Source organism: Panthera leo, chromosome E2 (assembly GCF_018350215.1).
Source record: "Panthera leo isolate Ple1 chromosome E2, P.leo_Ple1_pat1.1, whole genome shotgun sequence".
NCBI classification, from domain to species: Eukaryota; Metazoa; Chordata; class Mammalia; order Carnivora; family Felidae; genus Panthera; species Panthera leo.
Window position 1 is genome coordinate 33,411,096 of NC_056693.1, and position 15,702 is coordinate 33,426,797.

The 15,702-nt window shown below is 38.4% G+C and overlaps 1 protein-coding gene across 1 annotated transcript; it reads right to left on the bottom strand.

The window, feature by feature from the left end:
- Window positions 1-709: 709 nt before the first annotated feature.
- Window positions 710-15,654, bottom strand: NUDT21 (nudix hydrolase 21). Its single transcript, XM_042918553.1, has 7 exons — window positions 15,403-15,654; window positions 12,778-12,978; window positions 11,860-11,923; window positions 7,199-7,288; window positions 3,073-3,148; window positions 2,332-2,446; window positions 710-1,049 (listed from the first exon to the last, which is right to left on the bottom strand). Exons 1-7 carry the CDS (start codon window positions 15,516-15,518, stop codon window positions 1,028-1,030), a joined length of 684 nt encoding a protein of 227 aa, XP_042774487.1. The 5' UTR covers window positions 15,519-15,654; the 3' UTR covers window positions 710-1,027.
- Window positions 15,655-15,702: the final 48 nt, after the last annotated feature.

The window sequence follows — 15,702 nt, forward strand, 5'->3', positions numbered from 1 at the left end:
GTGTTATTTTAAAGAGCTTTTAAAATTTGGCATTTTTCTCTTAGGCTGATAAAATCTATCCCCTATCCTGTCCTTATATTTCAGTTGATTCAAATTATTCCAAAATATTTTTGAAAAGGCTTATGTCACTTGCTAAAACCAAATTTTCGTTTCTATGGATATAAACTGAAATGACTAACTTTGCAATCCAAAGAGCTCAAAACCTAACAGACCCACTTTTAGAAACTTCCTTTACAGACCACTATTTTACCATGACTAAGAATGTCACAACACAAATAATTAATACCTCCACTATGTGAAGGAAAAATATCTCAATCAGCTCTCAATGGGTCTCTTTTTATACCAATTCCCACAAGTTTCCCTAAGGTAGCCAATTTTAACGACTCCTCGTATGTTTAAGGTCTGTTGCTTGCGAACAAAGGTCTGAACGTATCAGTATAAAATGTACAAGTCAGTAATATACTGGCAGCTCTGCTGTAGCACAATTCAGAGTGCTTTGTTTCAGGAGTTACACCTTGGGATCCATCAAGCAAATCTAGTTCCCAAAAATAACATAGGTTCCTCGTCACAAAAATCTAGAACACAGCCTTGGAGTATACCCCAACTATGACCTCAGAACAAGGGTCCCATAAACTCGACTGACCTAAATCTGCCATTGTCTTTAAATATTCATCAGCCTACGAGGGGGGGAAAAAAACCAGTCCTCACCTGTAAGAATTTTCCAAGTTTAATGTGAAAAACAAAAATACAAATAGAAAGAAGTCCATACTCTTTAATGTTGTACAAAAAGTAGGAGTAGAACCAAAAGTAAATTAAACTTTATCACATTTGTTTACATCACTATCTAGTTCTTCATATTAACTTTACTATTCAAACAGAAAGTAGGTAGCAATTTAGGGATTGGGGACGAGATAAAAAACAAAACAAAACAAAACCAAAAAAAACCTTGTCTACCATGTTTATTCTACAATGTGTTATAGCTGTGCTCACAGAGACGGCTTCTTTTACTTCTCCACTGTGCAGGAATTCAGTTGTATATAAAATTGAACCTGAATTTTAGAAAGAACAATATCTTTATTAAAAACAGCATAATTTACAAAGTTTTTTACCTTAGATGATGATAAAGAAATGTGAACATTTCTGCCCTCCTTTGACATTATTGGCATTTTCTATACTGAGACATACTTTTCTCTCACCTGTCTGATCTTACACATTAAATAAGTGTTGTTAAATACTTACAACTAAAAACAAAATTTAAGAGTGTACATTTGATTAATTATCCACTAACAAGTTCCTTGTGGGAAGGAAAATTTTATACCTCATGGTACTCTGCCATTCAGCACAGTTCCTGATACCTGGTAAGTGATGTCAGGGCTCTTTTTCCTATGTCATACTTCAACTTTTAACCCATCATCAGACCAAGAGGAGCAATAGATAAAGTTTGATTCATGTAACAAAATAGAAAGACCAATTTCCTAATCAACAAGGTTTCACAGAAAGCCAAAATCACTACTGGAAATGTTTTTGAACGAATATTTATGTCAGCATTTGCCAGGCGCCTGGCACTATTGTTAAGCACTTCAGATGCATCATTTGACTCACTCCTCACAATTCTATGAAGTGGGGACTACCACCCTGATTTACAGGTGAAGATACAAGCAAACAGTAGTTTGTCCAAGGTCACACTGCCAGAAGTTATTAAAGGTAGAATTTAAATCCAAACACTGCCCTCAGAATCTATATTCTTAGGCACCCACATTGTTCTGCGATCCCTATCCATAGAAGGCTCCTCAAACAGTACAAGCCAACTTTTTTTTTTAATGCACTTATCACTCTACCTGCCGAAAGAAACACAAAAAACCTCCATGTATGTCAAAATTCAAGACTTAATCCCACATACCCAATAGGCCTAACTATAGCAGGCTTTGAAGACGAAAGAGAACATATTACACCAAGAGATTCAATTCTCCACATTTTTATACAGATAACTTCCCTGGTTTTTATTATACACTGCTGACTGCCATTTTACCATCTCTTCTTTGAATGAAGACTTCAATCTTAACAGTAAAAACAAAATAAATCAGATTTGGGGAAGAGCACCGCTGGTACACTTCTGGTATTTACAAGAATGTCATGCTGCAACTTGAGGAGTCTGGGGACACTTTTTAGTCAGTCATATTTACTCTATGGCTTGTACATGAACTATGAATCCATCTACGTGTTAGTTTCCTTAAAAACCAAAATTCATAATTACCCCTTCTCAACCAGCTCAGAATATTTTAAATCTGGCAATTCAGACTAATCAGCCACAGAATGTTCAACTTTCTATACCTGCTCAGAAGCTGAGGGAGACTGGAAATGATGGGTCCATATCCTGGTGCATTGTCATATAATTCAAACAATGGTGCAGCTACAAGCTTGTAATTTTTAGGGACTGCAAACAAGGCTAAAATAAAATAAAACAGTATTCATTTTCTGTAAATTCTTATACAATCACTGCTTCTACTTCATTCATAAATTCATCACTCACTGGTTTTACATTTGAGAAACTTTTGAGGAAAAAGGTAATTCTCATTAACACATTTTTTGGTTGTATCTTCTGGGCAAAGTTCATAGTTCATGTTGCTAACAAGTAAGAGCACCTTAGAAGTGCTGGCCCTGGGAACAAGGAGAAGAGCAGAGCCTTGGGTTTATAATTTATTAGTTCCATTTTTAAGACATGGAATAATTATTTGTTAAAATGTACAACAGATCTAAATATGGTATTAAAAAAAAATCAGTTCATCGATCATCTAAAATTTTCAGTTTGTTACAATGTGAGTATCAATAGAGTTATTTCAAAATGCCACCAAATGGCACTTTATGCTCTAGTTAAATTTACTTTCCCCCCTATAGCATGACTGGCACACATATAAGAAAAACTAGTGAATTCTGTACAAACATAGTATGTGCTTTTATTTTCAGAATAAATCCAAAATTTTAAGGAACGTGGAGAAAACACCAATAGAAGTATTCTTGAAATTACTCTACAAAAGTTTTTAGGTGGGTGCTTTCGAAAACAAACTAACTTACCTTTCTCTTGAAGTTGAACCAAAAACAACTTCTTATGTTCCTTAGGTTTTGTAATATGTGCAGGAATATACGGATACTAAAATAGCAAAAGAGAAGAATTTGTATTTGCCAAGACATCCCTTAATCAACTCCATACCTTTATTTATCAACTTCTTCCATTTCATATCTTACGATCAAATATCAACCTTTAGAGACTAAGTTCTCATAATCCCAACACAATTTTACTTAACGTGTATCCTGTGGTTTCAATTATTTCTTTATATGTTTATTTCCCAATACAATGTATACTGTTGGGAGAACTAGAACCCCTTCTAGTCTGGCCTTTACCAAAACCTAGTACCTAACAGATGTTCTAATAGACAAATGCTTAATAAACACAACATAATAAGTAGAAAACCATTCAAGTCAATTAAATATGCAGTCGTAGGATTTACAGCTTGAGAAATTTACAACCCAATGAAGTCTGACATTAAGTACTGTTCTAATAAAAGTTGTTTTAAAAAAAAAAATCACTAAGTTCAATTTTCTAGAATTCTGATGTGGACACATTTGCTATATTAAAAGTTTAAATATGGCCCGTGAGGCATTTGACAAGATGCTCCTCCCCCAATGATGCCACACACACACCGGATGCACGCTTCAGGAACACCAGACGAGCAGTGGAAGGGGAGTCCTATCAGCTGGAGAGAATCAAGTTGCTTGTGAAAATGCAGAAAATATTTTGGAGAACTTAAGAGATTCTAAAGAAAATTAGAGAGGGGAGGCTACAATCTCAGAAAGAATTTTGATAGAGCAAATTTTAAAAGTCTGGGATACAGATCTCTCCTGCACCTCCCCGTAATACATTCAGAAAAATCTACTTTGGCTTTGGGAGTTGTATTTGAGGGCAGGGCAATTGAAAAATGCTGAAAACAGATATAAGGGGAGAGTAGGATAAAACAGAGGCAGCCAAAAGAAGGTAATATCCCCCACATTTAATGTAAGAACTTACACTGAGAAGCTAAAGGTCTTTCCCAAGATTACACAAGTAAGTAGTGACATCAGGATTCAACCTCATCTATTCAACCGTCATCACACTATAAAAGCCTGTTACTTCCCACTATGCTACCCCTCACTGGATTATCTCAGTATTCCAGTCAGAATAATTACACAGCACAGCCATCCCTAAAGTATGATGAACGAAGACAACCATCCCAGGCGTTGGAGGCTCCCTACATGATCATGAAAACCAGGCACTGGCAGTAACAAACAAAAAGGTAAGTAGTAGTTTGAATAGCACAGGCTATGGGAGACCTGTGGTTCACATAAAACAGAAGCTCCCACACCATGACCAAACCAAAGTGACTGGCATTAATTACCCCAATTTTCTTCTACTTATGGCTACATGTTCCTTTTCTTTTAAGCCTTTCTTCTCCAGTCTTCCTCTTGGTGTTTATTTTAAGCCAAGGGCACTTTATACAGAAAGACAGGGAGACGGTGTCATGCTCTTTTCCCACTGACACCTAACCACTACCCCAAGTGTATTAAATAAACATATAACACCTACACACAACACCTGCATTACACCTCATGGTAGCAGAGCCAACCCTAGGGTTCAGTGAATTAAAGTAACTGTCCTAGCACTTCGGTAGGGGAGATGAGGGCATTTAGAAAGTAGCCTGGAAAACTTTTATTACTGAGCTTCCAGTTCGATCAAAGAATGTTCAAGAAACCATAAAAAGTTTACAATAATTGTTTCATGTATCTTTGGACCAGAACTTCACTATTTCCAGATAGCAGATACTTTCTTAATAAGGCCGGGACAATCCTCAGGGAGTGAGTACTAGCACCAGCTTCCACAGCGCCTTATCTTCCTATCCTTCAGCTATACTAGAGAGTCAGAAGGAAGAGGACAGACACAATAACCTAATCTTTACTTGGTTGGTATTTTGTATGATTCTTAACCTGGAACACCACATAATGCAAAGAAGGTATCCAAGTCATAGAGCCTTGTCTACAGGATTCAGGATCAGAGGCTCTCATCAGTTAAAGGTGAGAAAACTTGGACATCAGTACCATCATCAATCATTACAATGGATTAAAACACAACACATGTATTTAAATCCATGAGGTCATATGACACTTTAAAAGGTCAATGAAACACACTTTTTGTGCCCCTCATCACCCACCTCAGATCCCATCCCACTTCAGATTTCAGGGCAGCTGTGTTGGGAAGTGCTAGAAAGCTCCCAGCTTGCTGCCACTGTCTCAGTCTCTGCTTTTCAGCCTCAAAGCATTTCCAAAGCCCCCAAAAATCAACCAATGCTCAGACTCAACATGAAAGTGCAAGGGAGTTAATTTAACCCCTATCCAATGGGGTATGAATCTCCAGTCTTCCATCCTTCTAATGGAACAATCTGGTACATTCCACATGGTTCCTCACAGTCCTCAGCAGGATCCAGTTGCCCAGTTATAATAAAATCAATCATGTGCCCTTCTTTTTTTGACTATTGCTGTTTCTGGTTGCCCTCTCCCATCAGTCTATTGCTTTCTGGGATCACTTCCCAAACAAAATGTCTGTACCCAAGTCTTTGTCTTATTCTTTCTCTTGAATAACATCTTTGGAGGATACTAATAAATTCATTCATTCTTATGAAAAGACGCATCTATTCTTTCCTATACAAACTATACCTCACGGTAACCAAATAGTTGATGAGAGAAGTTTTCCTTAATAAAACTACCACAACCGTAATGAAACCCAAAAAACTATTATCAATGAGCCACTAACATTACAGAAAGAGACAACCAGACATTAAAAAACTTCTGATGGAAGTGCACGATACCATCGGTGGCAGCCATCCTCCAAGATGACCCCCACGGTCTCCCGGTATCCACACCTTTGTGCAGTGCCCTCCTACAACGTACCATGTTGGTTTGTGCAACCAACAGCATACAGAAGTAAGTGATGGTATGACACTGTCAAGATCAGGTTATAATAGACCACAACTTCCTCCTTGAGCACTCTCTCTGTCACTATCTCTATATCGGATCTCAAGCTCTAGTGGAAGCCCGCTGCCTTACTGGGAGTTACACTGTGGAGACGCTCTCACAGTAACAGAGAGGCCTAGGGTCAACACCCAACAAGGAACTGAAGCCTTCAGTCGAACAGTCCAGGAGGAGAGGCCCGCTGACAAACACATGTGTGAACCTGGGATTAGATCCTTCAGCCTGAGTCCAGCCTGGAGGGGATGCAATCCCACTGACAACCTGACCATAACTTCATGAGACCATGAGCCAGAACTACACAGCTAAGCAGCTCCCAGATGCCTGAACCTGAGAAATGAAGATAACGAATGTTTGCTGTTTTAAGCTGCTAAGTTTGGGGATCATTTATTATGCAGCAATAAACAATATACTGCCTATGGTAAGTAAGCCTTGCACTCCCTCATCAGCCAAATCCAGCCTCTTGATCTAACTACCAGTTTATAGCACAGAAGCCAAAGAGCTACATGTTCAAGGACAACAGGCAGATGCAATCAGCAATGGAAACACAAAAGACTTTAAATAACTTGCTTTCATTAACAAATAAATTACAAGGAAAAAAAGAAGTAGGAAACCAACCAGCCAAAAGAGATTTAAGAGACTATCCTAATTTAAACAAATTAGAAAACAAAATAAAAATAAAACTTGAAACTAGTCAAGGGATATACATATTTAATGAGCTCATGGAATAATTTATTAATGTGAGAATGTGTATTGTGGTCGTGTTTTTAAAAAGACCCTTGTGTTTTAGAAATACATACTGAAATATTTACATTCCAAATGATACCTAGGATTTGTTCCAAAATAATCCAAGGTGAGAGCAGGGGAAATGGGGTTGCAGGTGAAGTCTGACCATGAGTTGCTAACTGTTAACCTGTGGATGACAGGTAATGGGGATTCATGTATTTTCACTATTCCTTCTACTTTTGTATGTTTGAAATTTTCCTTTAAAAGAACAAATGCTTGGCTTTTTCATTTTTTATCTAAATTAAGGAGAGAGAAAAGAAAATTTCAAGTCAAATTCTACTACACTCTTTTCAAATGGCTAGAATTAAATTCGTTTTCTACTTACCCAAATGCCCAGCAAATGTAAATGAGCACTGACCTGAGGAGGTTCAAAATTTGGTCTCCACCAGTTACCAATGCAGTCATCAATGACCCAGTCTTGCAGGACTCCATCTTGACGACCCAGGATCTGTTAAAAAGAAATAAGACACCCAATAAACAATCCATTTATATCCTTCTTTTGTGAAAATATAGATTTCCTCTTTATGACTTTTTATCTAATATTACCTGTGTCACTTGGCCCAAGACATACACTATTAGTTCCAAAATGGCAATCTAGCATCAACATAACTATACAGGACCAACGAATCTGTTGTTACATCCTGACCACACATGGAAAACCAAAGGTGATGAATTACTTACATCAGCTAATGCCATACATACAACAGTGTTTCCAGAATCAAGCTGAGGCTTATGTAAATCACCCACCTACCTAAATTATAGAAAAAAGTGTTCCAAATTCACAATTCTCATTTTTATAAATCTGTGCATTACATTAGACTTAAGTTATTTTAATCAAAATCACACTCCATACATTTTTATTGGTCGAACATGGTTCTACAAGGTTTACCATGAGAAGTTCCCTGTCCCACTTTCCCAATTTCCACTGGCTACAACTTTCAACTCTTAGCTGTTTTCCAATACTTGCCTCTATTTTTACAAGCATTCCCCTTGTTTTTAAATAAACTGTTTAAGTTTCAGAGGGTTGCTGGAGAGAAGGTAGGCAGGATGATGGGATAAATGGGTGATGGGTTATTATTGTTGTAATGAGCAACTGATGGATCACTAACTTCTATTCCTGAAACTAATATTATACTACATGTTAATCAGAATTTAAAAACTTGAAACAAACGAACAAAAAACTGCTCCAGATTTACTGAAAAAAAAAAAAAAAATGCAAAGATGCTACAGACTTCCTATATATCCCATACCCGGTTTCCCCTATTATTAACATCTCATAATAGGACAGGACGTTTGTTACAACTAAGGAACCAATACTGATACTTTATAATCAACTGGAAGCCCATACTTTATTGCGATATCCTTAGTTTTTAACTAATGTCCTTTTCTAGTCCCAGAATCTATCTCCTCTAAGCTACATTTAAATTATGCACAATTTTTCCCATAGACTGTAACAGTTTCTCAAAGTTTCCTTGTTTTTGATGATCTTCACAGTTTTAAGGAACACTGATCAGATATTTTGCAAAATGCTCAATTAGACTGGGATTATAGGTTTTGGGAAGTTTGGAGAGGAAGACCACAGAGCTAAAGTACCATTCTCATCACATCACATCAGGGCACGTTCTATCGGGAGAACTTTTCACTGATGTTAATCTTGATCACCCGACTGAGGTAGTGTTTATCAGGATTCTCCACTACATTTACACTTTCAATGCATTCTTTTTGGCATTTTTTGATTACCTTATTATGTTTTTATAAACCTAAAGAAAAAAAACCATTAACACCCTCTACTGTGGGTGAGAGTTTGGATCTCAAAAATTACATCCTCCATTCATACTTTCTCCTCCACCATTTGATTAAGTTTATATTCAGTACTTAAATTACTGTAACTAGGTGAATCAGACACACCAGAGTGTTTAGTAAACCGTAATTACATTTTGTTACTACGCAACTAACCTTTTCTTTCAGAGTTAATAACTATCTCATATATCCCTATCATTCACTATCACTACTTCATCTCCACATTCTCCCAAGAATTTAAATTTTTCTCAAAACATCAAATTTTCTATCACTTTCATTTTTTCCTAAGACACTTTTGTTTTGTTTTGGAGAGAGAGAGAGAGAGCACACACACACAACTGGGGGAGAGGAGCAGAGGGAGGGAGAAGAAGAGAGAGAGAATCCCAAGCAGGCTCCACATCTAGCTTGGAGCCCAATGCAGGGCTCAATCCCATGACCCCAGGGTCATGACCTGAGCCAAAATCGAAAGTCCGACATCACTCGACCAACTGATCCACCCTGGCGCCCCACTGACAGACTTTCTATATCCTCCACCACTCTGTAGATGCTCTCAGCCCTGCCTCACAGTTGGAGGCCTAGGACTTCCCTTTTCCTCTTTCCTGTGTTGTTAGATCCTCTCTATATTCTGAATACTGTATCTTCTTAGTTTTTTTTCTTTCATTTTGGTGGTGAACACCCTCCCAGGAAGCTCCCGGGAGCTTCCTGGGAAAAGGTACAAGAGATATATTTCTGGAAACTGTAGGTCTAGAAATAAATTTTTTACCTGCACATTTGATTTATGGTTTGATTAGACAGAAAATTCTATGACAGAAATCATGTTCTCTCAGAATTACAAAGGCATGTTCCCAGACCTTTTAACTTCGGTGTTATTTCTAGGAAGACAATACCATTTCTAATTTTGATGCTTTGGATTTAATTCCTGTCTCTCCTCCCCTCCCCAACTTTGGAAGTTTTTAGGATCTTCTCTTTATCCTTACATACTTAAAATTTCAGGAGCGCCTGGGTGGCTCAGTTGGTTGAGCATCTGACTCGATTTTGGCTCAGGTCATGATCCTGGGGTCATGGGATCGAGACCTGTGTTGGGCTCTGCACTGAGCATGGACCCTGCTTAAGATTATCTCTCTCTTCCCTCCCCCACCATCCCTCTATTCTGCCCACATGCTCTCTCTCTCTAAAATAAAAAAAATAAAATTTCATGATGATATGCCTTTGCATGGATCTTTTAACATTCATTATAGAGGGAAGGCCAATAGGTCTTTTTTAATCTGAAAACTCATGTTATTTGCGTTTGGGAAATTTTCTTGAGTTATTGTTTTGCTATTCCTCCTTTGTTCTATTTATCTATAATCTATTCTGGTCCTTCTAGAATGACCCACTAATTTTGTCTTTTCTTACCTTTGTTTTACCTTTTCATTCTACTTTCTAGATTTTGCCAATTCAATCTTTTAACCCTCTACTGAATTTTTTGTTTCTGCTAACATTTTAATATCATGGGTTCTTTCTTGTTGGCTGAATAGTCTTTTTTATGGCACAGTGTTCCACACATGAGCTATCTCCTTTCATCACACCAAAAATACGAGTCATAATTTTGTTGCTGAGTTTTCTGTTTCTGTTGACTTTCATTTGCTTCTTTTACTCTCTTTCTTCTTAAGACACTTTCTCCAAAAGCCTGGCTCACAATTAGGGGTAAACCAATAAGATGCTTAACTATCACCCCTCTGTGATAGGATCACACTGTTCTTTGGGAAGATTCTCAAATACTATCATCTGGAGGGTTGTTTGTTTTGGACTGGCCACTTTCTCCAGAAACAAAACCTCCAACCTTCAGCCCAGGGTATGTATGTAAGCCTAGTTGTCACCATTTTATGAGTCTAGTAGAAGTCTAGAAGTCTCACTACTGAGGATGTAAACTCTCACTTATTCTCATCTCCTCTACTTTTTCAATGCTTAGTGTTCTCTGAGTGAATAGCTACTGACAATCAATCACCAGCTAGTCTTTGTCTAACTGTACAGAGTGGGGAAGATGACCTAGATATAGAAATATGTCCTATACAAACTGTCAATCAACCCAGTTTTCAGTCCATGCATGCCCCCACTTTCATGGGCACCTGGCACTTCCAATCCTTCAACCTTTTGCTCTGTAGTGCTAGGTCCTGGACTACCTTCCTGTTGAGAGTTTCTGCTAAGACAGATGTGACTTGCCCATCTGCTTTCTAGCTCCTAAAATTTCTTTTTCGCTTTTGTCTCATCTTACACTCCTTCAATCTTACTGACTTTATATCTTAAATAAAAAAACAAAAACTCTTTACTTCCTTTTTGGTGGAGTTTTGAGAAGGAGCTGAGCTAAGCAACTAGGTCCAATCAACCACATATGAATGGAAGTCTAAGCACAGCACAATATTTAAAAGTTACAATGCACTAGAAAAAATACTGGAAAGATAAACCAGTAGGTCAAAGTGGTAGAATTACAGGTGATTTTAGCTTTGTTTCTCCTTCTGCTTTTCTGTATCTGCCAAGGTTTTGGCACAAAACGTATATTAGTTTTGCAATTAAAGAGGGAAGGACTGCATGCTAAAAAGTGAAAACAACCTGCAATCTCAAAATCTCGAGCATCTATATACATTTGGCCCCTAGTCTTTAGAGGCAGACATTAGAGTGCTTTTAAAAGGTGGCACAATTTGAGTGAAGGTTAAAAGATAAAAGTGCAAAAACGAAAATAGGTATTTAACAGTAATCATTCTCTTGTCAAAACCCTATAGCGGTCTACACTGGAATAATACTACATTCAAATCTCTAGCCACATGACATACTAGCTATAAACATCAAGCAAGTTACTTGAAACTCTGGGCCCAGTATCCCAATGGGTAAAATGGGATTAATAATAGTACTTCCTCCAAGGGCTATTGTGATGGTTGAAGGAGTTATTCCATGTAAAGCACTCAGAACAGTGCCTAGCACAATAAGTACTCAATAAATGTTGGCATTTATTAACCATTATTGTTACAACAAATTACAACAACAAAAAAAGTTAAGATAAAGCACAAGATCAACTTGCAGAAATTAAACATTGTAGTAACACTGTTGTTTATGTTTTATTTATTGAAAACTATTCAAAATAAATTTATCCTTTCCACAAGAGATAAAAAGCCTAATTGTCCATTAAGTTGGTGGTATTCAGGGCAAGAATCAAACTGCAAAAGTGGTTAAATGGAAAAATACCTCTGTCATTAAGCGTTTTAGTCCTTCAACTTCATCTTCTCCAGGGTTAAGTTCACCACCAGGTCTGTATAAAAGTTAAGAATTTCAGCTTTCAACTTAATACAATTTTAGGGTAACAGGAAGAAAAAAAAAATAATGCTTAATTTCTATCATGTAACTGAATAACACATATTTCAATGTTGGCTAAGGCAATCAAAGCAAACAAATGTAAAGGGAGGGGAAAGAATGTGCTAGAAAGTTGAATTCATTGTATTAAGTCACCAGACTAACAGTACACAAACCCTAGTTTTAAACAAACAAAAGGTGTAACATAACAAATATAACTGCTGGCCATGAGTCCATCCCAATCTCTTCTCTCTGGAAGCTATCTGGTGAAAATGGATTCTAGAAACGCCCAGAGAGGCAGTGGACCACATTCTTTAGGTCTGAAAAATGGGACATTTTTCAAGAATTCCTATCTAAGGATTTGACCTTTTTGGTATAATCTGGTCAAATAGTTGTGGGCTAAATATATAATACTGAGAGATTTATAAGTTTAAATGATAAAACTAAATAGTTATCTATAAATATGTAAGTCATTTTAAGAAAAATAAACACTATTCATCCTAAGAAATAAATAATATCAATTGTTCTTGGTAATGCTACAATGATACCTAGAAATTGAATTTGGACTTATTTGCTGTACAGGGCTTCTATCAGGCTCAATTATTAGCAATATACAGACACATGCAGATTTCTAATTAGGCAATAAATGAGCACTACCCTGGAGGAAAATGACTTATGAATTCCTCTTTCTGAAGACTCCATTAACAGTAGTGTTTGCGGAAATAAATGACTAAGGTCTAAAACTGTATTCCAAAGCTGCATAAAACAGCAATCCTAAAAGTTGTCTTGCTGTTAATTTCCAGTGACACTTACAATTTGAAGAAAGTTGTGCCCAGCTGCAGCAGTAACACATGTGGTAGCCGGTGTTCATGGACAATCAGAACCCCTTCTACGGTCCTTCTCATTCCAATTTTATCAAATTCCTCCCTCATGCGCTGAAATCTGGCTGCAACAGAGCTGTCCTTCTCATAGAGGGGCTCTTTTGTACCAAAAGTATAATTGGTAAGAGGGTACCTGTGATCCAAAGACAAACATCTCATGTGAGAACTGAAGACAATAATTTACCATGACAGATTCCAACCATGGATAAAGAAACTATGGTATAAAAGTGTATATGTTGTACTCAGAGACACAGGATTTGTCCAAAGTTACAAGGCTAGTTAATGTGACAGCAAAGATTAGAATCCAGCTCTCTGGACTATAAAGTCAGAGCTTCCATTAGATCAAGCTGCTACCCACACTTGAACTTTCAACTACAGACAACACCATCCCTAAGGCCCTCAAATGCTTAGAGAAGTGGCCACCTGGATGTCTGATACTCCCCTGATTTTTTATCACAGCTGCCATACTACTATTGACAACCTAGCTAATGCTCCCTAGGACTCCTCTACCAATCTAATCAGAAATTCTATTAACTATAGGTGTTAAAGACTAATACCTATTTTTCTACAAGATGAGCCACTACTTTCCATCATCTCTTCAGTTAGCAAAGCAGGGACTTCTCCATTGTACACCAAGCATTATGCCCAGTGCCTGATACAAAGTAGGCATTTATGCAATATTTCCTAAAATAAAGTATATTGTGGGGAAGAGGACTTGTTTTCAAGTTAGATTATAATGCACCCTGGTGAAATGAGTTCACATCAGTGATTTTTTTTCTGAATACTGTATTTATACAGGAGAGGAAACGTTCTGTAAATTCATCAACCCACAACTTTTTAAAAATTTTTTAATGTTTATGGTTAAGAGAGAGAGAGCACAAGCAGAGAAGGATCAAAGAAAGAGGAAGACACAGAAAACTGAAGCAGGCTTCAGGTTCTGAGCTGTCAGCAGAGAGTCTGACACAGGGCTTGAACTCAAGAGCCCTGAGACCACGACTTTGGCCACAAAGTTGGACACTTAAACTGAATGAGCCACCCAGGCATCCCCATCAACCCATAACTTTAATGGGGCAAAAATAAAAACATTTCACCAATTCTACGTAGTAATTCGATGCAAACTGGTCCAGGAATAAAGTTAACTCAAGAGAAAACCGTGAGCCCTAGCTCTAATTACCAAAGTAATCCAGAAGCTGTGCTTTCACATGAAAAGAAAAAAAAAAAATTACCTTTTCCACTTCATGGAAATCTTATGAAGATGTTTTGAAGAAGAGATATGAAATTAAACTGCTATTATGCTAATGTAATAGCTAGAGATATTAGCTTGTACATACACCACTATCTACCTACAGATTTAATAAACCTAACATTTTTATTATCTAACTTTCCAAGCCAGCACCTGTTTTGCCAAATAAAAACAATAACAACCACCATCTTTTCCATTTCAAATCACTGTTGAAGGGAATAAGTTCATTTATTTGAATGTAAAATAGAGAAACACTTAAAGTTTCTCATGGAAACACCAGTATCAGTAAATTCTTGTACCTTATAAATACTGACCAGTATAAACTGGCTCCTTTCCTCCATTAGGGTCAGCACCACGGTGGGTCACAAACTCTAAGATATTATTTAAAGCAAAAAAAAAAAAAAAAAAAGAAAGAAAGAAAAGAAAAGAAAAGAAAAAGGATATTCTGACAATCTCTTGATCAAGACAGAGCCCAAACGCCAATTACCCGCCACTGCAAGATGACTTTTGTGAGTGACATCGACACGCAAGGGCTTGAAGGGCTTAAACAGAAAAGTGTTGAAAATAAAAACGCAGGCCACAGTGGATTCTCTGGGGCTGCAGGCTGGTCCCCTCCACGGTCTGAACGAAAGCCCAACCCTAACAGAATCCACCCTAAGCTGGGGCCTACGCGGTGGTTGACTCCGGTCGCTGCGGCAGTCAATGCCGCAGGTGAATGCATAGGGTAAGCCAGCTAGTTCTGAACACGGGAATAAAATGTGCTGCATTCAAGAGCCCAGATGCAATTAAGCAGTTAAGAGAAAAAACCTAAACCTAAGCTTCATACCGAGATCTCGAAAGCTTACCGCTACAGAAAAGTGAAAACTGCAAAAACGATACATTACACCATTCATACCAGATAAAAAACACAAAAACAATACCACAAACGTGATGTGAAAACAGAAACCTTGGACAGGAAAAATAAACACACATTTTCCAGTAGGTTACCTCTGGAGACGTGGGGAGGGGGCGAGTTCAAAACAAACTTGGGATTTTCCTAGAATGACTGAATGGAGGGGCAGGGGAGCAAGCCTTCTCTCCAGAAAAGGAAAACCCTCCTCCCAAGTAGGACTCTAACCCCGTGGCGCCCGAGGACCAGGAAAGGGCCCCGAGGGATCTTCAAAAGCGCGCGTCCGCGAGCGGGACTGGAGATGGTGGGGAGGCGTGGAGCCCGCCGAGGGCCAGGGACACGCCAGAAGATCTGGAGTCTTTAGGAGCGCTAAAGAGGAAGGAAGTGCCCGCGAAGGCAGCGCGCTAAGGCCAGGCCGCACTTACAGATTGATGGTTCGCTCCAGGGTGAGGGGCTTCGTCTGCTGGATGTACTTGTTGCCGAACTGGTTGACCCCTCGGGGCCAGCCGGTTTGTGAGCGATTGGGCGGCACCACGGACATGCTGACTAGCTCGAATACTGGCGGCGAGAGGAAATGGGGCAGGCAGGGAGACTTTCCCTGTGCCGGGAGCGGTTATTCGCGTTCTCCTCAGCAGACGCCACCCGCCATTAACATGAGAGCGCAAGAGGAGGTAAAGGCACGCCGGAAGTGCATCCGGAGCGTCTGGCGGCAGGAAGTGGAGAGG

Excerpts from the sequence above, each read along its gene's own strand:
- NUDT21 (XM_042918553.1), bottom strand. The coding sequence starts at position 15,518 with ATGTCCGTGGTGCCGCCCAATCGCTCACAAACCGGCTGGCCCCGAGGG. Across the intron at positions 11,924-12,777 it reads GGCACAACTTTCTTCAAATT|ACCTGGTGGTGAACTTAACC; the intron begins GTAAGTGTCACT and ends ACTTTTATACAG. Across the intron at positions 1,050-2,331 it reads CTCCCTCAGCTTCTGAGCAG|GTTCAATTTTATATACAACT; the intron begins GTATAGAAAGTT and ends TCTAAAATTCAG.